A 25,819-nucleotide genomic window follows, 5' to 3' on the forward strand; every position below is an offset into this window, starting at 1 on the left:
AGGAGGTAAGTTATAGAGGGAAAGAACAAGATTAAGATAAGGAGTGTAGTAGAAGGACTAGCCAACGCGTCGATGCCGTCGATAGCTAGACGTGGACCTCTAGTGCTTCTTTCGAGGGAAGGAACGGCACCATCAAGAGAGATTAAGTCGAGACAGCCTCTGGTTTCCACCGAGAGGAACGGTAACAACCCCACTTTTAGGTATCAAGTATACGAAGTATTGAAGTATATTACGTGTTTGGCCGTCTGTCAGAAGCCTTCCATCATACGAGGATGGTGGAATCAAGAGGTAGGTTACGGGATCTGGTTAATGTTCGGTGCCCTCTCGCACTCGCCGCTCGGCACGGAGCAGGAAGCACATCTTCTCCCATTCTACAAAATGTACACATCGAAACCCGTTTAGGAACGTCCTGAACGAATGTGTGTATGTGTATCTTGAGGACTATGTGATGGATTCTAATATCTTCAAATATTACTAGTAAACCTGTCCTGGTTCGTAATATATTTGTAAAATCTTAGAAGATGCAACACAAGGTATCGTTTAAAGACTAAGAACAGGCACTTTGCAGTTCTGTCAAACCTCAGCTTAACATCTCTGGATATCCTTTTACTACCTGTTGCATGGACGATTACGTTGACAAAAGAGGTAGCCCACTCTGAACATGTCTCTTGGAAGATAGCCGAGAAGATAGAGACATTAAAAAACTCGTTTGAATCGGGAACGCTACATGTCTTCTAAGACGTTTTAATTTAACGACGCCACAGGAACCCCGAGTTCTAGACAAACGACATCGCTACAAAGTCCCTCTGGGGAGAGGGGGGGGAGGGGGCTCTTCCCCTTTCTTCTTGCAGAAGTTCAACTTATTCGGACTTGCAGTTTAAAAACCTGTGAGCATTACGGGATTAAGTAGTGAGTACTGTGTCGCCCCTGTGACATGCTAATCCCTGTTTAAGTAGTAGTTAAGTAGTAGTAACACCGTGTAATATTACCTCATACAATTCACATCAGTTCGGTAAGAAGCTAATGTGACATATGTCGAGCGACCAAGATCCCTCAAGATTGTAATATGGAAAATTGAGCTCAAAAGTTATGGTTCTCCGAGAATCTCGCCAACAGGGTAGATAGGTAAGCTCACTTCCTGCGGTGGCTACACGATACTTGGGGACTAAACGAGGCCATATGCATAAAGCTGCAGAGAGCCTTGACAAGTAGTAGGTGCCAGACGCACCTAACCGTTGCATAAATTACCCATTAGAGGTCCCCAAAAACTTTCCTGACCAATCCTGCATGAGATGAGTACAGTTAAAGAAGCCTCTCCGTCATTGCATAGCCTCGAGAGATTTTCATCTTGGATATCTCACTTATCTAGTATAGTATATAAGCCATAAGACTATAACAATGGCTGTGTAGATTAGGTACGTTAACATGGATAGCATTAGCCATTCCTCATCCCGTATATACCGGTGTGTACCATGTCTAGAAAGCCTCGCTGCATCAATTCCCGTGAAATCTCTTTGCTAGTGTGTGAAGCAAACTCGCCAAGGTTCTTTCCCCGGAATAGAACTGGGGCTGTTCTAGAAAATCAGACATAGTTCCCGTGGTATTGACGTGTTTCGTATAGATTAATCGAGATTGTGCAGTTTTCCATGCACCATATTCTGAGACAAGTGGTCGGAAGTTGGGACAACACGTGCAAAACTCCCTCTGCTTACTTACAACATAAGACATTAAACAAGCGCCCCAGCGGACATTTAAAACTGGGAATATGTCTATACACTCTAAGTAAGACCCTGTGTTCAAACGTTCTAGTAATGGATGACATCCCGAAACACATAAAGATAGATAGGTACAGTTAGTTCAGTGAAGTATGGTCACTAGTTCCGAATTACAGTACCGATTTATCTGTGATACATGGACCTGAGCCACAGACACACTGCATATGTAGTTCCGAGCTCCTAGTGCTCATTAAATCTTCTAATTCGTTTAACTGAGATCCCTAAGGCTTCACGAGCTTACTAATCCTCGTCTGCTATTTTGCCCCCCTAAATGGTAACGAATAGCACAGGCTACCTACCTCAAGACTTAGTCAAAGTCTTACCAAGATGCAGGCCAGTTATGCGTTACTGTACCGGATCTTCGATGCACTTAATCTCGGAGGCGTCGGTTTAGTGCATCTTTCGTGCAACCCTACTCGGCCTTCTTCGCAGATTCCCGCAGGTTAGGGGCAGTGCCTTGTGTCATCTGTGTGTTTTTCTGCTCGATGTCGGCTGCCCAGAGCGCAGCACCCACTATTACCAATTGTAAGCCGTCAAGTATTTGTGCCGGGGCCAAATCAAACTTACCAGTGTTGGTGAATGCAAAGAATATCGACACTATAGGTATCATCTCGAGGACAGTCGCAATTGTTCCGAAGCTATAACACAACGTCAGCCACCCACGTGAATATTATAGTAACTATTTGGTACTTACGTTGCGTATGGAGCGGAATGGCGTTCAAGCCAATCCCGTTGTTGAGATGACGTCCACCCTTTCAGTTGGAAGTACTGTAACTGGTCAGGGGTGATAACAATATAAGACATATCGGGGAAGACGAACTCGGCCATGAATGGAACTGCCTCTTGTCCGACCTAATGGATACGTTAGACCATAGTGCCTAGTCGGTAGGGAAGAAACATTTACTTTACTTACCTTGGAGAATAATAAATATGATAGTGCCGACAACTAAAGGCGCGCTCTCATTAGCAACGAACACGACATCTCAATTCATAAACATACCGGGAATGAAGTTAAGTGGAAGATACATAACGTATCTGACCAGGGCCTTCGGGGTAAACTTCGAAAACGGGGTTTTAAGGACCTTGCCCAACCTCCCAATCGGGTCTTGACCAGATTTTAATTGCCGACCCTCGCTAACAATACCGATTGCGTCCTTCGCAACGAGTGTGCCGTCAAAAGTGTCGAGCAGCGCATCTTGTAAGAGAAAATTGCGGGAAATAAGGTTAACGATGGTAGAGCTCTCACTGAGAATAAGAAGCACCGTAGTAAAGACAGCCAAGGGCCCGTTTACGAAGACGAGAATTGCTAGCTGTGGCAGGTAAGTGAAGAAAAACATGGATGCCGTAACTCCTGCAGTAAGCCCTAAAGTAGGCAATATGCGCGAGTAAAATGGCTTCCATAATGATCTATGTGTGATGAAATAGATAATACCCCTATTGGACCATTAGCCCCCGGTAGTAAATCCATCTTAGAATGAAGGCTTTGATACCTAAATGGGTACAGGTAAGATCCGCTTCTTGCAGCCTCTGACAGGAGGACTTTTGCCTTTTCATAATCTTCTTTCCTACAATAAGTTAGTTATATGGAACCATTCAAAGTGAAAGGTTTCACCACATACGCCACCTCTTGGGCTCTGGCTTGAACGTTGCTTGCGAAGCTACTAGACATCCCTGAGACCTTAGTAAGATGTTGATATTCAAATGTTTAGATATTCCAGAAGTATTAGAAGTGATTAATTTCGACGTTCACTAAGCAGCAGAGAACTTTAAAAATAAAATAAAAGAGATGGATAAAACGCCGTCAAGTTGTAATACGTCAAGAATTGATTTCGTTTATTATAGAATGAATGACACGTGCTGGTTGTTAAAAAGAGATGTTGTCGTCATAACAGACAATGCGCCGGGGACCCCTGTCATATCGAGATCGGCTATTGCGGGTACCAAGACCCCACTTGCCCTCTTAGACAGGCGCTTTGACCATTGCGTAGGACATCAAGTCTACGATACTATAATATTATACACTTTGGAGTTCATATAAGATCTTATAAAATCATTTTATGGTAATACAGACCTCAAAGGGCATCTATAAGTATCTATTTGTATCTCAAACATATGGAACATAGCGATATGTTCCTCCAATTACCTCAACTTTATGAAATTGTAACTTTAGTAACTACTTTCCGTAGGCAGTCTTCTGTGCCTTTCATAGTCCAAAGTGCCTATCTTACTCGATGAGATCAATAAACTTCCTCAACCTTGACACGATATCGAAAAGCAGATGGTAGTTTTTAAACCTCATCTGAACAATGGTAGTTATCTTCTAGATATTGGTGGTTGTGCTGTGAAGCTTCGAGGTAGTTAAGGGGAATTTATATTTATGCCTCGACATGTCCCTGGATCAGGCAATATGGCGTGTTATTGATTATGCTGAATGGTGTCATACTTCTACCTCTTGCTGGCTGATAGTTAGCTATCAACCACAAGGACGTTCCTATAACACTTAATAACAAAAACGCCAACCACAATATCTTCTCACATAACCTACCAAGCTAGCATCACACTACAGCTCACCATAATATTATTCCCTCTCTTTTTAACTAGTCTACCATCCAACATATAGGTCAAGGTAGATCACTGACATCTTTTTGCGGATAATGTTATTATAAACGATGATGGCTATCTACAATATCTCAATAATTACTACGTAGCCGTGGTACTAAGACATACGACCAATATAGTTGCCACCAGGTTTAGTTTTTATCTTAGGGATACTTGGTACTAGTGAGAATTACTATTGAACGTACACATTAACTCATGCCGCGAGTCCCGATTGCTGTAAGAAACACTTGGTATAAAAACAAGACAACGAGTTAAACTTGTGTTCACCATAGCCATGTATAGTGACTACATAGTAGGGTATAACAATCCTCATCCAAGCCCATAGGCTAGTAATGATGCAATCTCTACAACCTAATAATCTACAATCCATGGACCAAACCCGTAAATGCTAGCATGTAACACATGCTTGCTTGCCTCTCGCAAAACAGGTAGAATAACTCCGGTAGAAGAGTTCCGAAGGCCCAGTGCGCCTACCAGCGCGGTAATCCTGTCCCTAACCATTAACCTTATTCCCTAATGTTTCGCCAGACCGTAACCAGTATATCAAAATCATGTCGTCGCAGTGACCAAACGCCGATGGTATCATGTAGAAGCAGATCGTACAGGCGAGAAAACCTATTCACTCCCTTGGTTTTCTGTTTCTTCTGGTGCTCGTCTGGACCAAGATAGAAGCCTATCCCGCATGCTATTCCTTAGTGTGCTGAACCAACTCTCCTGATGTGGGTGGTGTAATATTGGCGCGCCTTGCTCTACGTCGGAACTATCCGCTTGTCTGATAGGATCATCAGGAGATGAAGAACTCGTTGCTTGCACTTCAACATCTTCGTCACTATCATCCTGGTATGGTTCATATCGAGGGCTAGATGGCATCCCACGAGCTAGAGACCGGACAACATCACCCTTGCAGATGGGACATGTTCGCCGTCGTGTTATCAGCCATGGTGTTCTACCCTATGTTAGCTGCATCTTGAAAAACTTATAAAGGGTAAACTTACATGCAGTCTACGTGGAACTCATGTCCGCAAGGTAGACTCATAACTTGGCTAACACCGTCGACATATTCCTCTAGACATACGACGCACTCGACTTGTCGGCCCATGTACTTCTTCCACTGGCTTGTGTGCTGTCCATTACGTTTCTCATGCTCTGGGCGTGAGGGGGGTTTAGGTACTGGCGAGGAAGATTCAACTTGCAGAAGGTCGCTAGCTGATGGCACACTAGTAGTAGTCCGCGATCGCGGCCTAGACCTCGACGGACTATGTTGACTCTGGAGTAACGGTGTCGTCGGCGATGAACTGGTAGGCGATGGGACTCTGGACGTGCGACTTGACGTGGACGCTACTGTATGATACGTACGTACCGGAAGTCGTTCAACTACCGATTTTGGCGCCCTCCATCTTCTTCGTCTGATGCGTGCTCGTAGAATGAGCAGGGCGTAGACTACTGTGAGTGTAATAAGTGGACTGATGACTAGAACTAGGAGTGTGTCGAAAAAAGGACTAGCACCACTTGAGGGGGTAATGATGACCCAGAGACCTTCCCGTTCATCAGCATCAGGGAGAGACCCCCCAGGATTAGGAAAGAGCTTCCCATCATTGGCCGTATTGGCCGGCTTAGATTGGGCTTCAACTTTGGTGAAGTCCACTCTGTCGCCATCCCCGAATATCTTAGAAATAAGACCACCGTTAGCTGGAGCTAATATCTTGCTATTGGTAGACCCGATAGCATCTGACCCCTTTGCAGGCATACGACCTGCGGCGTATTGTCCACTGTTGGGAGTAACCCTACCCTTAGTTTTCCCGTTGCCGTGTTGCTTTGAGGCTTGACTGGGCCCCGAATTTGATTTTGCCTGCTTATTACTTGTTCTCACCGAATCTTGTAGTTCGTCGTCTTGGTCGGAAGATCTAACTAGGTCTGGGTCACGCCAGTCTTCCACGCCTATCTGAAAATTATCGTTAGGGCTTTGCTTGAATTTTGACTTTGAGACACCGTCCAGTCTAGCTTTTGATGCGCGCTCAAGACTGCTCTTTATGATCTTGTCCTTTTCATCCGAAAAGTCCTCAACTAGTACCCAGTCAAGTTGGCCACTGCTAGGCGGACGGCTGCCGCTTGATGCCAAATTATAATTGGAATTAGAACCCCAGCTAAAAATCCTCTTGATCCAACTAGTTCCCGAGTTTGACAGTCCATCACTAGGCGATGAGGGCCTTTTACTTATTGGCGTTTTTGCGCTTTTAGATTGAGGATTGGCCTTGATGGATTGTGCCGGCGAGGCCGCTTGTCTTGCCCTTCTGTTCTTTCGAGCCTTCTCGGACTGCTGTACTTTCAACGAAGGTTTACCGTTCTCGTCAATTATGTCTTCGATGAAGCTCCCGGGTTGCATCATGAGTGAGAGGAGATAGGCGGTCGTACGAGACGTAAAGATGGAAGGGATGGTAACGTTGGACGTGTCCCCGTGGGTGTACATCTGTATTAATGGTCCACCTCTCTGATTGTCTCCAACAATTAAAGCAATAGCACCTCGTCGTTGGGCCCACTTCACTTTCTCGAGAAAACCGCACCCGCCACGACTTAACAGGACTATCTTGCCGGCAATCTCAGCTCCCTCTTGTATCGATTGGATGTCTGCATGTCCCGAGCTTGAAGAACCAAGCGCATCACTCTGCGACGTGATTGACATGTCAAGTTTCTGGTGGAGGTAATCATCGGTTCCGTCGTCCACAGGCTTAACCTTAGATTTGGATTCGGACTTGGAGGTAGCGGTTCGGTCGACTAAGGGACCTTTGGAATTATCTCGTTTTTGGTTCTTGTTCTTCTCGGCAGCAATAGCGGGCTTGAATTGATTTCGGATCTCCTTTACAGATGGCTTCAGGACGGCATTCGAGGTACCATCATCCCAGCCGGGTACATCACTACATCCCAATTCACCTTCGCCCTCCCCATCTTGCGTAGACTCCTCGGTAAAGCCACTACCGATCCACAGCTGACCGTTCAAGCCGTTTATTGGTAGTGGAGGTCCAAAAGCGGCGGGTCTTGCTGCGAATGAGGTGCTGTTATCATCGGCAATGGTGATAATAGCGTTTGGTGGGAAAAGGGTGAAAGGCGTCGTGAAAGAGAAGAGAGATCTAAAGCCGACGAAGCCAGACTTCTGCGCTGGCTGAGAAGAAGATATGACGGGGGCGGGGCGACTGGCGGATGTGACAGCGCGGCATACGAGGAAGAGGCAAGCAGCGAAGAAGAGGACGAGGATGACGATTCTTGGTGGTCGCATGTTTGCGGTGATATAGAAGACCGCAGGAAACTATTTATTAACGTAGCTGGCAATTCAGCTGTCCAAATTTGTAGTTGACCATTCGTAACTAATAAGCGTACTAATAGAAACTAGTATCGCCGAGGAGGCATGAAGCGTATTCAAGATAAGTTGAGTCCGAATAGAGTGAAGTGGGGGGGGGCGATAGAATAACAAGATCACGGAAAAGGAAGCACAATATAGAGATAGGACAGGGTTAAAGGGAAGATCTATAAAATCCAAGAGACCTCAAAAAGGCAAAAGACCCTTTTAAAACTAGGATGAAGAAAATAAGTCTTAGAATTAGACTTGGGCGGCAACGATGATGATAGTAATAATAGGAAGGATTAGGATGCGCAACTGCGGAGTTGACGGCATTGTTGTACTTAGATGCAACAGATGCACAGATACATTCAACAGTGGTGGGACGTAATTACCTACCCAACTGGAACCGCGAAAAGTTAATGGTGAGGGTGGGTAGGTACTAAGGTAGGTAGGTTCTACATACATAGCGGGCTCGGGGGTCTACATAGAGTGGGTGCATTTTAGCATGGGGCCACCAAGCATACCGCAGCGGAGCTTAGAGCTAGATTTCTGAGTTGGCCGATTGCTATATTAGGTTAGTTGGGAAGAGTAAGCGCGTGCTTGCGTCACAATTTTGACGGACTAGCGCGAACATTAAAAGCAACGCGATCCCCTTTTACTCTTTTTTATCTTTCGATCCGGCCAAGCTTGAGCATGTGCGCCTGATCTGATGGTCATTACCGACGCGACCTACACGGTCCCTTATATAGAACCTAAACGATGATGACTCTTGGAGCCAAATAACTTCTCTTGGAAACAGCCGAGAAGGTGGGTGGACTATACCAAATGTTTCGCAAGGGGAAATGATCTCATGGATCACACGAGCAAACACGCAATAGCAATTTTATATCCTTTTCGGTCCCTTTTCAATACCGGACGGAACCCATTTTTAACAATCTTGTCGAGATCAGCATATCGCTATTGCACTTCACAATCTCAAGATTGAGAATCCGGTAAGCTCACGGGTATCTTTACATTATAACCTTCACGCCCACCTACACAAATTGAAGTCTACCAGCCGCATATCGTATTGCGTGGTGCACTTCTAAAACAATTAGTGAGGTATTTGGTCCGGGTGTTTCTTACCTACAGAGTTTTCCCTCGGGCTTTTATCTTTTATAAACTCTAAGGTATCTTCGTGCGGTGATTGGGATATCATTCAGAATATTACTATACTCCGAGATCTTACATATGCCAAACCCTTCCTGATCATTATTTAGTTTTCGAATAGCCACTACGAACGGTAAAAAGGCGACAAGTTTCCCAGATTTATACGCCAGATATTTATACGCCAGATATTTTATTCAATACATTTTATTCAAGAATTTATATTGAAAGAGATGTTGATATACGCTTTATATCTGACCTCAATGTCTATATACGAGCTGTAGCGGGATCTGATTTGTTTAAAGTTAGAAATCCTACCTGTTTCGGCAATTCTAGCTTTACCAGGCACACTGTAAGAATAGCTATAACTTAAATCGTAAGCGCTTCTATGATCCGAGTCCTAGGCAAGTGTTTGTTCCCCTGTTTCTTATTAAGGATCAGACTTTCAACATACCTTTGAGCTGAAACTACTAAGGTACGCGCTTTGAATCCTAGTGAGGGGTTGCCTATCTAATCCGTAAGTTAATATAGCAACCCTTCAAGAGACGGGGACGTGGATAGCGTATAGTTTATTAAAAACAAAACCGTCCTAGCTCATCACATTTCCAAGTCAAACATCCCACTGAATAAGTCAGTCCTGTGACACCAGATGGGATATGTCATCAACGCCGTGCCATGCCATGCCTCGTTACTCCTTACTATGCTATGATATGTTATGCTACGCGGTGCCGTGTTATGCAACTATGTAATGATATCTTCCGTACGCCGCTAAAGGAAGGACGAGTGAAACCCAAGTTGACACGCTTTTTGCGATGCTTTCGAACCATGCGCAAGTCGATCGACGCCATCTGCTATTCGGTGCCTGTTGCCAATGTCACAGTGCCGTCCTTACTAACCACTTTGCCGCGGTCCCACTCTCTCAAACCACCAGCCTTGGTCCATTGTACGTCGCTTTCGTCCTTCGTGTCGCCTTTTTCCCACTTCTTAATTTGTTCTTCGGTAAAGCCTGCAGACCGTAGTCTGTCCGCTCCTTGTTGTTTCCACTTTTGCCGGTCACGAAACGCTTCTACCGCATTGTCCCAGTCATCTGCGTCTTCCTGCTCGGGCGTAACATCTTTGCTTGGATCATAATCGAGAGCGAAACGGCCGTCTATCCCAGACGTGGCGGCGTTAGCTCCCCGTCCTCGTCGATGAACGGTAAAGTTTTTAACTGGCGCAGGGCCAATGATATCGTTCAAAGGATCCGAATCAGACGAGTCGTGGGAAGATTGGCGCTTGGTGCGCTTTGAGGTCCTTGATTGGTGGTGATGGCTTTCGCGCCGGTCTTCTCGTCTTCCCTCATCTCGGCGATGGGTTCGGTGTGAACTTCTATCGCGTTCCCTCGAAAGGTCCTTTCGACTTTTTTCTCTTCTCACATTTCTATCACCCTCAACATGAGACGCCACTAGGTCCAAAGCATGGCTGGCAGATGTCTCGGTCTTTTCAGTCCTACGCCTCTTAGACGATCCTCCAAGAATGGCAGCGATATCACCTAGCATACGCTTTCGGGTGTCGCTGGGTCCGGGCTTGCTCTTGCGCAGTCTCCGCTCTTCTTCCTTCCGCTTCTTGTCTTCTGCATCCTCGAGGTCACGAAGTTTTGCCTTAGACTCGGCGCTTTCTTTGGCAAGAAGGGCTCGATTATGGCTATTGGTGTCGCGAATGATATTGTTGAGGAATCGCGTGTTAGGTTTAGGTTGATTTGCAGGACGCCTGGAGGGTATAGCTGTTAGCTACTTGGTACTAGGGATAGAGAAGACGGAGGAGCAGAGACTCTGGTAACACAGCAGTGAATTTATGCATTAGGTAGACTAGGCGCTTACTTATTAGATTTTAATGCATCTAGACCCATCGCAGAATATCCCAGAGGGTAGTCCTGGGCTTCCTTAACCAGAAGCTCAGCGACTTGGCCGTCTGTTAGTAGGTCTTCAGGAGGCATTTTCGGTTGCTTAAGGGAATCTAAGAGGAATAAGTTGGATATCGCTAAGGGTTCATAAGATCGTTAAATCAGCGCAGCGATGTACGATGCTAGTCAGCGGGGTGAATGGTTCAAAGTTAAATGGACAGCATATACATGTTGGAAGTGGGTCCACGCCCCATCCATTAAAGGAACTTGCCAGCGCGCCAAACTAGGAGGTACCTGGTAAGGTACCAGAAAAAGAATTAAAGCCCATGTCCTACTTGCCTGTTTGTTCAGCACGCTTATCCTTTATCTCTTATCAATTGTAGGGTCTCACTACGCCAACTATCCACAACCCACCTTTCCTTTCTTGGACGAAAGTAAATACAAAGTAAATACACAAGACAAGAAAGACGAGACGAGACGAGACGCCTGATGCGTTGAAGTCTGATTATTTACAAACACCATTAGATATAGGACCTAAGCCGGTCTACTCGAGAAGGCACGCGACGAACCAGTCACCACAATGGCGCCTCCTTCAGCCGAGGATGTCTTGGCTAGGTTACAGACACTTGGTGCTAAGCAGGACATCACCATCTTAAGGCTCAGTGAACCTATATCGGCTACGGTCACACACCTACAGGATGCTCATCAGCGAACATCCGATGTCTCTAATTCATCCCTTGATGCAACTACGCCATCCTCTCTTGAAGCAGATCTAACACACTACCGAGAACTATTCGCCAAGTTGCGCTTTAGTTATGTAGAGCAAGTCTCCAAGGAGAAGTTCATCCGAGCTATAGTGGGCGACCCACCTCTTATCGTCAGCCCCCAGGAAAACCTGGATCTCGAGAAGGAAAATCTAGAGGCAAAGGCTACGTTGAAAGCCTTGAAAACCGAGGTCGCATCCATGGTCACCGAACTTGAGGGGAAAGCGAGGGACCTAAGCCGAAAATATGAGAAAATCAAAGTCGAGACGGTCAAGTTGGAAGAGCTTCCGCGCAAGATTGAAGACCTCGAGAATGCAGTTGCAGAGTTAAAGAAGACGCAGAAGACAGGATCAAATCCAAACCCCGAGCTGAATCTGCCTCTAGCCAAGACCTTAGACCTGGTCGAGTCAAAAAAGCAGCGCAAAGCCGAATTGGACAGGCAATTAGAACAACTACAAAGCCAAGTCCCAAGGAAAAAGAAGGAACTAGATCGATTGCAAGCTGAGCTACAGCCCCTCGAGACAAAGAGGCAGAATAGCAAGACTGCTGCAAAGGAGGCGCGGAGGCGAAAGGAAGCTGCCCTTGGTGGTGTCCAAGATGATCTCGAGGAGCGGGGACGCTGGTTTAGATCTGCAGAAACAGGTTTGAAACAAGTATTGGAAATAGAGAGCTGAAACACTATCACGATTCTATCGTTCAACAGGCACCAGGTGTTTTAAGGTCTTCTATTGTATTAACATCACGGAGTGGTGTATGAGAGGAGGCATATCAGGGGAAGCAAACACAGGCTCGTAGAGGTTATATGGCCATACGGGCTTCTCAAAGAAACGAACTACGATAATGATTTTACGGTTTCATGATACCGCCCTAACTGCAACTCACAGGTTCGATTAGAACTACTATATTAGTCTACATAAATAACTACAAATAATGTGTATCTATTGTCTCCAGATAGATCAGCTTCATGCTGTGGATCTATATTATACCCTATTTCAATTGTTCCCAACCTCCATAGCCTTAACATTTTGCCAAGTTGCCATACGAATACTGTCCGGCAATGGAATGGTGAGTGAGATGCGAGGATGAGAAGTTCAAAGACATAAATGAACAAATACGAGTTCTTATGATACCATCATATTTCATGAAAAGTCACATGCGCGCATCCGCCTCCGGGCCTCGCGTAATATACGCTAAGATATAAACAATATGATTATTCGACTTCCTCATATATAGTGCTTAGAGTTTACATAGTGCTCGCGACTAGATCCATATCCGGCACTCACTCAAGTTGCGAATCAGCCTCGATGAAGTCGACCGCCTGTGAAGCGTTAGTAGGTATCCTCGAGCACACCGGGCATCACTTACCTTCTCAGCAATGGCATAGACACTCTAGCAAGTGTTGGCTCCAGGTAATGTAGGCATGATACTAGCATGATACTAGCATCGACGACCCTCAGATTCTTCACACCGTGCACCTTCAGGCTCTCGTCGACCACGCCTCCAAGTTCTCTTGGCATCATAGCGCAAGTGCCCGAGGGATGAAACTCGGAAGGACTAAGGTTCTGCGCCAAGAAGCCGGCCAGATCTTCGGGCTCGTTAACATAATCGGGTGGTTGTACTTGCCTGGGGGAAAGCTCCTTTAGTATTTTCCAAAAGAAATACCGCTTGGTGAACCGGAGCATCTCGATCATGATGTCGAGATCGACAGGATTGGTAAGGGCCCTGTGGTCAACTATAGGTTCTGTGTTGAATGGGTCTGTGGTGTCGATGTTCACTGTGCCGCGACTGAGTGGATGCAAATCTACCAATGTGCCCGAGGATCCGGCTCCAGTTAGGACGTGGTTGCTAGAGAATGCATGGTGAGTTACTATTATCAAGTGCAGAGGTTTTTCATTTGAGAAGCAAGTTCAAAGCACATAAAATACTTTGGCGCATGCTATGTTCCTAGACATAGTATAGGGGCAATGAAAGTAGTCACTTACTAGAAAGCCGTGTTTGAGGAACGGATTGACGCCGTCATCTTCTTCATTTGCGCGCTATATCCTGTTTATCGATGTCAGTCTCTTTTATTCATATATGACCTTTTTTTCCTGTGACTTGAAAAAAAAAAAGTGTTCAAATAACCTACCAGCAGCAACTGTTGGGTCCGTGTCCGGGGGTAGCTAAGCAGCATGGTCTTGATTTTCCAGCTTAAATGCTATGCTTTCAAACCTCTCAGGGGAAATTACAGGTATGCCTAGCCATGCTGCATCATTGCCAATACCCATCGAGTATGGTCCCAAAGTATGTCAATCATTTCAGGATCCCGTATACCTCATACTTTTTTATATGCTTACCCGTCTTGTTGGCTCTCCACAGCTCCTGTGCCCAGTCAGTGACATTCTTGTTTCCACCAAACATATCCAATGGGCTTGGGTGAGTCGTAAAGTTCCGGACTAAAAAGGCGTTCCGGACTAAAAAGGCTTTTAATTAATTTCTTCCAATACATATAGCCTTGGGGTGCTACTCGCGGACAATGCTCATAAGAGGCATTGGATGATCCTGGAAGTTTTGGCCGACGCCCGGTAGGTCAACAGTCGTATTTAGGCCGGCTGACTCCAGAAGCTTCTGAGGCTTGATCTTGCTGCGCCGTAATAGTTGGGGAGAGTGGATTGCGCCCGCAGAAATGATAACCTCACCGTTGGCCTTGACTGTGGTGAGGATGGTAGTATTGCCATTCTTTTGTTGAAAAACAACTCCCGTGGCGGACCCCTCTTCAAGAAGAATTTTCGTCACATGAGATTGGGTAACAACATCATAATTTGTTCCATTAATCCCATCGTAATGTCCAGTCCTAGCGTATGACCTTTTAACCTTTTTAGAGTCCATGAAAGTCGGAAATCATTAAACACCTGCCCTACCTGCACCACTGTCAGGGGGTACAAAAGTAAGACCCTCAATGGGTTAGTTATAATATCACCATGAGGGACACAGAAGATTTTACCTTCTTCAGGTAAGGCAGGAGGCCATTCCAAGACCAAGTAGAACTATTACTGAAGAAACTACTCCATCGGTCGTAGTCTTCTGATGTCCCTCGAACGGTCATCATTGCATTAATCGCCGAGCTGCCGCCAACTAGGTTTCCAGCTATAACCGCTGTGCTCCGGTTCTGTAGGTTGACTTGAGGGACCGAGTTGATCTGGCACGACCAAGTCGGGCCCATGGCAGCAGTACCAGAGAAACCCTGGGTAATTCTAGGAGGGTCGACTCAATGCTCAAGTATTAGTAGGCCTATTCAATATCGAACTTTTTGTATCATGCTGTAACTCACCTACTTTACCATTTTCAATGACCAAGACGGTAGCTAACGTTAGCATATCAGTACGCAAAGTAGTTTAATGTTGGATCTCGCCGAGACTCACTTTTCCCATCCGCTGTTAAACAATCTGCTACTGCCAGACCGGCCGTTCCTGCTCCGATGATCACATAATCATACGAAGGTTTCACTTGTGTTGAACCATTCAAGAACCTTAACTGGAGCTCTGGTATGCGACGTGCCTGAGCAAACGGCTCAGCTACTGCGAGCAACAGAGTTGCGAAGAACCCAAACCTCGACACTGAAGCAAAAGACATCATGGAATCCTATTTCTCCTAACTAGACAGGAGGCTTGAGCTCAACCCATGATGGCGGCAGCGAGTATCATGCAAGTGATCTATATTCTAATAGACCACCCTAGGTCGACCCCCCCTCTCTTCTAAACACAATGGCTCGTTCGCTTGAGGTTACATACCAAAGATGAGAAGGTAATATACATCTGTATCAATAGAAAACTCCATTAAACACGAGCAAGTTGAAGGTAAACTCCTCGGGCCGGAGCCGTGAATGGAGCAAAGAAAGATTTTCCTGCCCTAGATCATGGCTCCATATATTCCAATTTCTCTATAGACGACTTCTGGAGTATGACTTTGGCATATTAGATTTCGTCGAACTAGTAAGCCTGGACTCATCGGCAGATCTCGCGAAACTAGCTGATATCCTCTTCAGCAAAACTCAACAGATACATGCCATCTAAGGCTGAGTACTGATTGCGGAGACGTTAATTATATGTTAAGATCTTCGCTTAAGTAGAAAAATATGTGTCAATTTCCCAGGATCACTTATGCTGACTGGAATTAGCCGCTAATATAAGGGGACGCGCCATCTGCAGTATACACGACGTAAGCGCCTTTCTGTCTTATATTTTTTTTCTAGTAATACACCACGCAGGAGTATAGACACGATTCCTATGGTGGAAATCTTTAAGTGTTTTCGCGAACTAGAGCGGTGCGTATTTTATTGCCGGCCTTTTACGTGGGTAAGAAACGTACTCATGTCCGATACTTGGAAATCACATTCCAGGATACTCGAGCTTTCAGAAAATATCTTGATATATCCCTACTTAGTGCGGAAATTAGGCATAATAGATGGAATAGAAAACTAACTTACTTCACTGGCGAGACAAGGAATCGTGTCTGGAATCGCCCAAATATGAGAACTCCTTCTTTAGTAGCTCCGCTGGTCCCTTTCCTGGGTTCATTAGCACGAGGACCTGTCTCGTTCAACCGGATCGGCTTCGAGGCTAATTCCCTGCCCTATTAGTTCAAGGTCGAATATTGCATTGTTTCCACAGTATGTTTAATATCTTAAACAGCGTTGCCACCTAGCCGAAATCCGCTGTTGGAAGAACGGAATCTTACTATCCTTTGTAATTATATACTATCGCATATATATATCCATCCAGTAAAAGTTCACAATACTGCTAATCGTTTCCCTTTCGAGTGATTCGCGTCTTTCAAGTCGGTTTCCGTGGAATAGGCCATTGAGCAGCGTATTGACATCCAGTCCTAAGGTCTTCATCTGATCTACTGTGATAGAGCCCCTTTAATGGGATCCAGTGGAATTGATAAAATTTGAAATGGCGTATATATTTACTCATATATCAATTATGCCTGGAATTTGGGTTCCAGTAAGGCCCCATATATCACCTGTCCAGTAGCCAACATACAAATTAAGATTTAACCAGTAGTAATGCGAATTTATTTTGATTTGCCATGTGCGTCTAGCTGCCTGCTATGTTTATCCTCCAAAGACCAATACATAACCCAACTAAAAGAATCCCACGAAAATGGTATTTTCATGTGCATAACGGGTCTGTCCTGGATACCCATTTTAGGTCGTTCAATTTACTTTTTAAGAAATTTAACAATTTATCCTCAAAACCTTTGCCACCAAGATCCTAGATAATTAACGAAATATTTAAGACAAGGCAGGGAGCATTTATAGTCGAGGAATATCGTCCTACATATTAAGTGGACGTAACGTAACTAGCAGTGCTTAATACATAGTTTCTCTATTTTATCAAAACGTATCATACCTTATCATTTATGTCTGGATTTACGGCACGGATTAGGAGTTTATATTCACAATGGCATCAACCTGCTTGTTTCCCTGGTGTTTCCCTAGTCTACAATGGAATTTCTGCAATACTAGACTCCGTTTCTGGGACAAAAATTAACCCCTGGTGTATCTGTCAAGTTAGAATGTGTGGTTCCCCTTCTTCATTACCCTATGATAATAACATGTCTATTACTGTTCTATTCATGAAGCTAAAATAGTGTTGTTGGCAAATGTCTGTCTCTAGTCAGCAAAGCCATGTGTGCCAGAAAGTTTCCAGGCAAATTCATCATCTTGGTATTTTCTACCGGTGCCTAATCAGAGCTCTAATCTGCCCTAACACAAGCTTTCAGGTAGTTACTATTAATAAAGTTAGTTGTCTCCGAAGCACCTAACCTAGACGGCAAAGGGTCATATAATACTTAACACAGTTGTACGATCAACGCTGTAGAAAAACAGTAGATACCAATATTATCCTATTCAAAAATGGAAGTTATACGCTCCTGAACTCCATGTTCCTGACTTACATGGATTAAATACTTCAGTATTACAGCACATGGTCTCTAGGGTATTTTAACATGAGTATATTCATTTCCTGAACTTTATGATCAGTTATACCAAGGATCATTCTTGTCGATTTTCACTGTATCTTCTACGTTCTAATATAATTTAGGAATACATATAAAAAAGCATGGTACCAACCTAGATTACGAAATAAGGTTTATTCTTTGGAGGACAAAATTGAATAATTTCCTTAAGTCAAAACCGATTAAAATTTATTATTAACAAATCTATATAATGTTCGATTACCATTTACTTCGAGGGTTAGAATCATGATTAAGACATTAATACTGATTAATTTGTGATTTGTACGCGAGTTTGTACCATGAGTCATGGCATGTTAAAAAAACCCCCCCTGGTAATCATAATTTGTTAAGTGAATATTTTGAATAACTTAGCCCAGACTGGTCCATAAAACAGGCCCATACAAATTTATATGACTAGCAGTGAACCGATTCTAAATATTGACAAGAGCCTATGAATTGATCTTGGTTGATTGTACATAAAGGAAATCCGCAAATTCACATGGAATAACACTAACTGGGAAATAACAGACTCTTGATTTGATTTGATCTAAATTATCCAATTACACGAAGAAGGAAAAATGAATCAAGTAAAAATACATGCTGAGCAGGTATGATTCCCCAATTTGAGGAAGGTCCTCCAGTGGGACGTTCACGTACGTTCACGTAATGATTGTATTGAGACGTCAAGCAATGAATTAAGGAATCTGCCTTACAGATCCTCAACAATATGAATATTAGGCAGCTGTAGTAACCGTTTATATTAATCGATTAGCTTTGATAGGCTGTAAAATGTTTGGCTTGTAGTTTTGAGATAGCAAGCGCAGATAGATGGTATAGTATATTCGGACCAACCAAACTTGGACCTGCCTCGAGAACATCTCAACTAAATTTCAAGAACTGATTACTCATATAAGATATGTACTCTATGAAGGGGCAAACATATTCATGGTACTTACATGTATGAGTATGATATGTACGTACAAGGCGGGTTTATCAAGTATAATTCCGGGGTAGGAAGTTGCGGGCCCCCCCTTTCCCCCTTGAGGTGATACACATAGTGCTTCTGCTCCTTCCGTAGGAAATACTCGGGACCACAATTCCTGTACATACCTCAGCTGATATCTAAAATTCACTTGTTCTGGAGGAGTACCTCTACGTAAGTACCAGGTATTGGCCTCCTTGATTAAACGTAATTGTGGTAGATATACAACGTTGCCGGCGCAAACTATTTAAAATCACCAATCCCCCCCCCCCCCAGCCTTCCTCTAGTCCTACAAAACATTTCTCCTTTCCCAATCTTACTTAACCTGTTCTAATTCCGTGTCACTATTTATTTGGTCACACACACATCTTTTTTTACAACTTCGTCTACAACACTCGTCCACATCTCATCTACATCTATCATCTCTTGCCACAACTTTCGTTTACAACTCTTGATTCAACTCTCTCCATTGGCATTTGGAGTCATTAGGTGAGTGCTCAGATTACTCCTCGCCTACCTGAGATATTTCCAAGCTATACTTACCATCAAGTGGCGCGGCCTTGATGCGAAGAAAATAATTCTAGGGGGGCAACTTGAATATTGCGGTTCAACTCTAACATCTAACACCTAGTTACACAGTTGGAACGATATCTTGACAATCTAGAGATATTGATACTCTAGCATCGACGTGAGACGCGTCCTGCTGATACTTCAGTCTAAGCACGCGAGTTCTTAAGTCTTGTTGCTACAACGCGACTTAAGTATTGGCCAAAGCTCCAATCTGGTAGTAAGTGTTTCTCCGCAGATCCATTCATTGTCAACTTGCAACTTGCATGTCCCATACCTTGCCGTCCTTTCTCATCCCACCCCACCTTGCCAACTAACGCCGCTTCATCTGCAGCAACAACTTTTGAACATTGACCTTCGTCCGTCATACCATCACATCTCCGATCAGTAACTTCAAACACCCGCACTTCTGTCTCGGTAAGTCTATTTCCCTTGTTCCCAAGTCTTCGTCGTCGCCATAGTCCTTTTGTTGCCTTAGTGTCTCGCCATATACGGAACACCAGATGCATCACCCCCAACTCCAGTTTAAGTGATCTTAACATCTCGTGCTGCCCCGACAACTTATCCTTCCCTTCTCGCAAACACATGCTGACCCTGCCAGACACACAAAGCAGTTCTTCATCTTGCACCAATTTTGTCCACTGCATCTCGAGAAGCCTCGCTAGTAGTAAGTTCATCCCTTCCATCGTTCATCATCATTTATTCCCAATTCATCGCCCCATATCCCAATAAAAGATTCGTCGCGCAGTCGCAGTCTTTTCACCTCAATACGTCGCTGTAATTCACTGAAACTGTGTTGTCTTCTCCTGAGCCATCAAACATTTACCCCCTTTCCACGCGCAGACTTAGAAGTCTTCGTCGTATTCCACAGACGAATATCCTCTGCTGCTCGAGGCACCAGCATTTTTCTTGGTTCCCCATCATCTTCATCTCTTGTCATAAAATGAAAACGTGCCTACCTCGTCTTCCTTTTTGTTTCTTGTGGTCTTATCATTACACACTATCAAGACGCGGCGCATGTTACTTCGATTTGTTTAGCCTAGTTGTTATAACTGGCTCGGTTTTGTACCAACTGATGATCATTCTTATAGGGTTGAGACAGGAATTTATCGCAACTTGCAACAGCGACATCCGATGAACCCTCACAGGATGTCAACTCTTCACAAGAAGCAGTCTGCCATTCTTGGCACCAAGGCGCCTCGCGTCGTCCTGGAGTCGCCTACCTCCAAATCCGACCAAGGTAAGTGATAGTTTTCTTTTGTGACTCGCTGAACAATCCCACACTCTTGTAGTGAGGGTGGTTATGCTGACGCTTTACTGTAGGTGGAGTTGGAAGTGGAGGTGTTCGCCTTGATGTAGGCTTTGGCAACCTCACTCTTGACGACTCTCCTAAGTCGTCCATGTGAGTTCTTCCTTAGGCATGGAAAGCTTATCGGTCCATACCTACTAACTCCATCTTAATAGCCACCAGCAGAGCCCTGTCCACAACGGTCACGACTCGCCCCTTCTCACGCAAAAGCGTTCAAACCTTGATGAGCAGTAGGTCTTTTGGTTCATGCATGTTGAATTCAGCTAGCTGACTGATTCTGTTGTAGGAATGATGCTCGCTTCCAGATTGGCAAGGTTTCCGACGATGGAGACGTATTTGAATCTCCCGTTCGCCCTAACGCTCAGGTCTCGGCTGCGGCCCCTCTGAACATGCTCGGCTCAACTATGCAGGGCGTCATTCCCACTATGCAGCCGGTCCCCATGCTGCGCACTCGCGCTTCTGATGTGGGAAATAGGGCACAGGTCGCTGGCGTTGATGCCCAGGCCTTTTACCCCGCGACGGCATGTGTGTTCGTTGCCAAGTATGTGCCCATAGATCCTATCCCTGATTGTAGGTAGCCAAGATCTAACCTTATAACCAGCCTCCCTGAATTCGTCCGAGACTCGCGTCTTGAGGTAGAATTGACCCGAGCTTTCAGTAAGTTCGGTATCGTTTTCGTGAAGATCCGCCGTGATCAACGAAACATGCCGTTTGCATTCTGCCAGTATACTGTAAGTGTTGTTAGAAACCAGTCATGAACTCCGGACTTAGCTAACTAAGAGACCAGAAAGACGAGGATGCCCACAATGCGGTGACTCAGGGTCGTGGAATCCTGATCGAAGGCCGCCCTTGCCGCACCGAGATGGTTAAGGCGAACCGTAAGCAAAATTCCCCTTATTAGCAATAGAAGTATGTCAATGCTAACTGACACCCAGGTAGCTTTGTCATCTACAATGCTCTTGGTGATGATGTCACCCTGGATGAGGCCCGTATTCATCTCAGCGGTTTTGGCCCCTTCAGCAAGTGCGAGGAACTTCACCCTCAGATACAGGAAGCTATGCGAATCAAGGGTGGCGTGTTGGTTGAGTTCACCAACTTTGACCCCAGCAGAGATGTCATTTCTGTACGTAACCTCCTGCTTTAGCCATGTTGTCAGTCCGCAGTCCGCTAACAGAGCTCCAGGCATACCGTCATCATCCTTTGTACCGTGTCATCGCCTATGATCTCAAGAAATCAATGCAGGCTCCCAAGATCGATCCTGATGAAGCTTGGCTCCAGCGATATGAGATCGACCGCCGTTCCGTCTATGTTGGCGGCCTCCCGGTAGATGATTTTGATGTCGAAGAGCTTCTTACTAGATTGGCTAGTGAGGTGGGCGATGTTGAGAAGGTGCAAATCGTCCAGAAGGATGGCAGAACTGGTTCGTAGTCCTTCATTTCTAGGGAGAGACCGATGCTAACCGGACTCGCTCTCAGGCCGTCAGGCTCCTATCGCTTTTGGTTTCGTTGAGTTTGCCCGCCCCGACATGGCGGATCTTGCCGTAAAACACTTGGTAAGCTCTCTGACAGATGACGAATCTATACACCTCTTGGTTCTAGTTGACTGACTTTTATGCTGTAGAATGGAAGGGTTATGCGTGGATGTGTGCTTCGCGTAGAGCGTAAAGCTAGTCGAGAGCCCCAGGGTATTCGTCACATGCAGTCCAGAACCATGCTCTCTAGTGCTGCCAACACCCCTGTTCGTAGCGAGCACATTGAGGGCCAGAAGCAGTCCATGGCTAATCTGCCGTCCGAACCCGCGACCCCGTCGCACATTGCTGTGGTAGATACCGCCGCACCTTCTCCTGCATCTTCTTCTCAGGTGCCTCAAGGCAGCGCCTATGGCATGACGCCCCTCGCAGACCAGAACTATTCGACCCCGTCATCCTATGGCGGACCTTCGTATCAGGCAAACCCTCCGGCTGGCACTGAAACTTTTCCGGCGACTCCGCAGGCCACCCCGGGAATGCTGAGCCCCTTGGCTTCGTACTATCACACACCCTACTCTTGGATGACCCCTTATCTCCAGGACCCCAACTTCGCAGCCATGTATTACGGCGGTGGATACTCTCCCTCTCCCATGGGAGCTGCCCAGGGTGCTTCTGGTGCTGATCACAATGGCGATGGTGGTGAAGATGTGGCCACTCCCACCAAGCACAGCTCTGGAATTGTGCAGCGACTTGGTATCACCCGAACACGATCCGAGAACTCTTGAACATATCACTTTGCCAACTCAACCATGTATTCCGGGCATTGTGCACAAAGAAACTTCGGAGATCCGAAAGATTTGCATTATTGCTTTTGTGGTAACTCAGGACATAGACTGAAGTTATTGCAATTTCTTTTTGCTTTGATACTCATCGACATTAGGCAAATGAGTTGTTAATAGGGACTCAGGTGGCGCTTGATCAGCCATCAACCGAGAATATCCCACAACCTTGTCTCTGGTCTCTTCTCCTTTCCCCCCTTTCACCATCTTTTTTCTTTGATCCATTTCATGACACGGACTAGGATAGATTAAGTCTATCTAGCATGGGCCAGTTGGCCATACTTGTCCTTTTGTCTTATGTACTTTAGTTCATTTTCCATCTCCACACGGCCAACATCATCATGATCGAATCAGAATCAGTGGCTAATATGCTAGTTGTGTTGCTTGTATTTTGATAGCTTTTCCCCTTACACTCCTCTTTTCATAGTAATACACCCTTTTGGCAGGAATTAATCTTATGTGTCGAGTTACTTGGTGATTAATTTGGCGATTAAAGGTGATAATGTGGTAATTTTAGGCGTATTGGTTGAGTTGCGAGGCTATTTTCTTGCCATGATGGCGGATGAAAGTTCGCTGATCTGGTTATGGCCGGCCACCTCCTTCCTGTGAACCTTCTGGCGTATGGAGGCATGCTCCTCATCAGCCCCGACCCCCTCCACCCTCACACCTAGAGACGTGGGCGTCCGCGGCTATGGGGTTAAGTGTATGTAGGCCTTCCGTTCCTTGCATCGCCCGCATTAAATGGAATACGAACCAAATATATGGTATGTACTCTTCAAAGGTCACATTATTTATGTGAAATTGAAGTCCCGGTGGTCATCTGGATAGTCGTGTTGTGTTGCCCTTTAACAATATCGATAGCCTCCAAGGGGTTATTATATCTTTTATAGATAGATACCTGCAGTCCCAAGTTGGTTAAAAAAACCTTAGCATGGCGTGGAGGGATTCTTCGTCGGTTAGATAAATAACTGATTCAAGAAGCATAATATAGGGTGTGTAGTTTATGTCCTAGACGTTGAAAGAAGAGCAATTGTCAGTTATAATTTTATGAAATGTGTATCCCATCACTATTCCAACTGATGAATAGTCACTGTAGACCACGAAATAGGGGTAGGAGACACGAATGGAAAGTATGAAATAGAAACAGGGTTATCATGTGCCAATATATTATGGAAGAACTTACTTGGTACCTCCATTAGAATCACAAGGAATGTGTGGTCATAATCACGAAGTTCATGTGCCAGCTGGCGCCACCATATTTAACACCACCATCGAAAATTTCTCCATTTTGGAGAACCCTAAGAATTATGTGTTAGCGATAAATATTCTATGGGCGTTCTATAAAACGATCCCTCTACTTACCCGTATGGGTGGCTTTAGAAGAGGCGAATATATCAGAGAAGCCACTTAGATGAGCATTGTTGCTGAAAACTCGGTACTACTCAACCACGATATGGGCATGCTGTCTAGAACAAGGACATTAGCAAGTTTGGCGAAAAAAAAATACTCATTGTGTTGCTGGTGTGGGCAATATTGAAAAGGAAGAAATAGGTGGGCAAGAAGTGTCTAATGTTAGAGGCGACACATAGGTCAAGCGGCAATGGGAACTAATCAAAAGAAAACAGAGAACGGGACAGAAGTAAAAGAAGTCGGGAAAAGGACCTACTATAGCTACATAGGTATATATTAGGCGTACTAAAGTATATGCCATTAATGGAGTAATAGGTATCGATTGGTGTAGACAATTTTTATGGAAGTAGGTTTCATATTGTGAAATAAGAGTGATTAATGAGGGGAGCTGGTGGAAGTCAGTGGTAGCTCGAAGGAATAGATTGTATTAAACTTACTATTGTAGGTAAACTCCAAGGTGTATAGGAGTTAATCATAGATGCGACGCGACAGCATGGTAAATGTGTCACGAGCGGCTGAAGGGTTCACCATGGGTGTTTCCCCTTAAGGTGGGTGGTGGGTAGTAGGTTAATGTAGAAGAGAATAGGTTAATGTAGAAGGTGAAGATGATAGATTAATTTAGAGGTTAATTGAGAGGATGAAAGGGTTGTGGACTGTTAGAAGTTAGGATGAAGAGTAGGTATATTGAGAGGCAACTTTGAAGGAACCAAGCTGCTTAAATAAATAAAAGAATTGAGGGCGCTCCTGCAGTTGTAGGAACCTTAAGGGTTGCTAGTCAAGAAGTAAGAAGGGATTATGATAGTACAAAGAGTGAAGAGTAAGTCGCGTCCCTGTGATGGTCGAAGCTTTTGGTGGTCGGAGCTTCTGGTCGGAGCTCCTCTGTTATCAATAATTGAATAATAAGAACCGAATAACTAAAATCGAGTAAGCAGGAGCCGAACAATCAAGAGTCAAATAAGCAAGAGCGAAGTAACAAGCGGTTGTAGTCACGAGGCGTATTTATCACACCGCCCTATTAGTCCGTGCACAATATTGATTGAACACCTATATCTACATGTTCTTACCTGCCATTAGAGCCTGGTACATATATAAGGCACAGGAGAAGAGGAAATAACATTACTTGGGGATAGCAATAGTAAAAATCCCGCAGCATTTCCAATATAATCTAATTTGAAGAAATACATACAGATTGGGACATGGTGAGAGATGGTACGAAGTTGTATTTAGACGAGCTAGCTAGCTTACAATATACATCTAGGAAACATCTTGCTTCATATGAAGGACTATCGGTAGATAAGTACGATGATAATGAATACCTATGCCCAGAAAAAGAAGCGAAAGTTTGATCTGTTCATCCCGAAAAGCACCCCCTTCTTCCCTACAACACGCCTAGCCTTGAGCAATTAGGATAACAAGCTACAATCCAACCCTAGAGCTTCAAGACATTGAGTTTGCAAAGTACTCCGCATCCATCCATCTCATTGCCTTCTCCCCATTTACACACGGTGTTGCCGAAATACTGCCAACCCAGCTTCCGATACAAGCGAATAGCATCCCGATCTTTGATCAAGACAAACATGAGCAGCCGCTGTCCTCTTCCCCGTGCTTCGTCTACAGCGGTGCTAATAAGCTTGCTGGCTGTGCCACATTTGTGGTTATCAGGGTGAACGAAGAGCCCTGTACGGGATACACGCTACAGGCTATCTTTATAGACGACATTGAGC

At 44.9% G+C, this 25,819-nt stretch overlaps 6 protein-coding genes across 6 annotated transcripts; 2 read left to right on the plus strand and 4 right to left on the minus strand.

The window, feature by feature from the left end:
* Positions 1-1,597: 1,597 nt before the first annotated feature.
* F4813DRAFT_377478 (uncharacterized protein) lies at positions 1,598-3,639 on the minus strand. The gene is made up of 9 exons (XM_049245239.1): positions 3,395-3,639; positions 3,266-3,340; positions 2,776-3,209; positions 2,689-2,721; positions 2,596-2,627; positions 2,470-2,543; positions 2,343-2,413; positions 2,130-2,288; positions 1,598-2,070 (listed from the first exon to the last, which is right to left on the minus strand). Exons 1-8 carry the CDS (start codon positions 3,442-3,444, stop codon positions 2,188-2,190), a joined length of 870 nt encoding a protein of 289 aa, XP_049094543.1. The 5' UTR covers positions 3,445-3,639; the 3' UTR covers positions 1,598-2,070; positions 2,130-2,187.
* Positions 3,640-4,886: 1,247 nt separating this feature from the next.
* Positions 4,887-7,825, minus strand: F4813DRAFT_305529 (uncharacterized protein). Its single transcript, XM_049240817.1, has 2 exons — positions 5,390-7,825; positions 4,887-5,340 (listed from the first exon to the last, which is right to left on the minus strand). Exons 1-2 carry the CDS (start codon positions 7,663-7,665, stop codon positions 5,010-5,012), a joined length of 2,607 nt encoding a protein of 868 aa, XP_049094544.1. The 5' UTR covers positions 7,666-7,825; the 3' UTR covers positions 4,887-5,009.
* Positions 7,826-9,725: 1,900 nt separating this feature from the next.
* Positions 9,726-10,849, minus strand: F4813DRAFT_394534 (uncharacterized protein; the record flags this gene model as incomplete). Its single annotated transcript, XM_049247579.1, has 2 exons — positions 9,726-10,623; positions 10,734-10,849. 2 exons carry the CDS (start codon positions 10,847-10,849, stop codon positions 9,726-9,728), a joined length of 1,014 nt encoding a protein of 337 aa, XP_049094545.1.
* A 258-nt stretch (positions 10,850-11,107) lies between these two features.
* On the plus strand, positions 11,108-12,522 carry F4813DRAFT_377485 (uncharacterized protein). The gene has a single exon (XM_049245240.1). It carries the CDS (start codon positions 11,337-11,339, stop codon positions 12,192-12,194), a length of 858 nt encoding a protein of 285 aa, XP_049094546.1. The 5' UTR covers positions 11,108-11,336; the 3' UTR covers positions 12,195-12,522.
* A 277-nt stretch (positions 12,523-12,799) lies between these two features.
* Positions 12,800-15,132, minus strand: F4813DRAFT_383896 (putative GMC oxidoreductase; the record flags this gene model as incomplete). Its single annotated transcript, XM_049245995.1, has 12 exons — positions 12,800-12,838; positions 12,886-12,909; positions 12,948-13,365; positions 13,503-13,563; positions 13,649-13,682; positions 13,749-13,765; positions 13,857-13,955; positions 14,031-14,373; positions 14,410-14,454; positions 14,504-14,766; positions 14,831-14,863; positions 14,922-15,132. 12 exons carry the CDS (start codon positions 15,130-15,132, stop codon positions 12,800-12,802), a joined length of 1,587 nt encoding a protein of 528 aa, XP_049094547.1.
* Positions 15,133-19,884: 4,752 nt separating this feature from the next.
* On the plus strand, positions 19,885-22,631 carry F4813DRAFT_400919 (uncharacterized protein; the record flags this gene model as incomplete). Its single annotated transcript, XM_049248330.1, has 10 exons — positions 19,885-20,309; positions 20,393-20,471; positions 20,534-20,608; positions 20,665-20,919; positions 20,980-21,109; positions 21,166-21,256; positions 21,314-21,501; positions 21,561-21,798; positions 21,854-21,930; positions 21,999-22,631. Exons 1-10 carry the CDS (start codon positions 20,204-20,206, stop codon positions 22,629-22,631), a joined length of 1,872 nt encoding a protein of 623 aa, XP_049094548.1. The 5' UTR covers positions 19,885-20,203.
* Between the last annotated feature and the right edge of the window lie 3,188 nt (positions 22,632-25,819).

Source organism: Daldinia decipiens (assembly GCF_022478715.1).
Source record: "Daldinia decipiens strain CBS 113046 unplaced genomic scaffold F4813scaffold_64, whole genome shotgun sequence".
NCBI classification, from domain to species: Eukaryota; Fungi; Ascomycota; class Sordariomycetes; order Xylariales; family Hypoxylaceae; genus Daldinia; species Daldinia decipiens.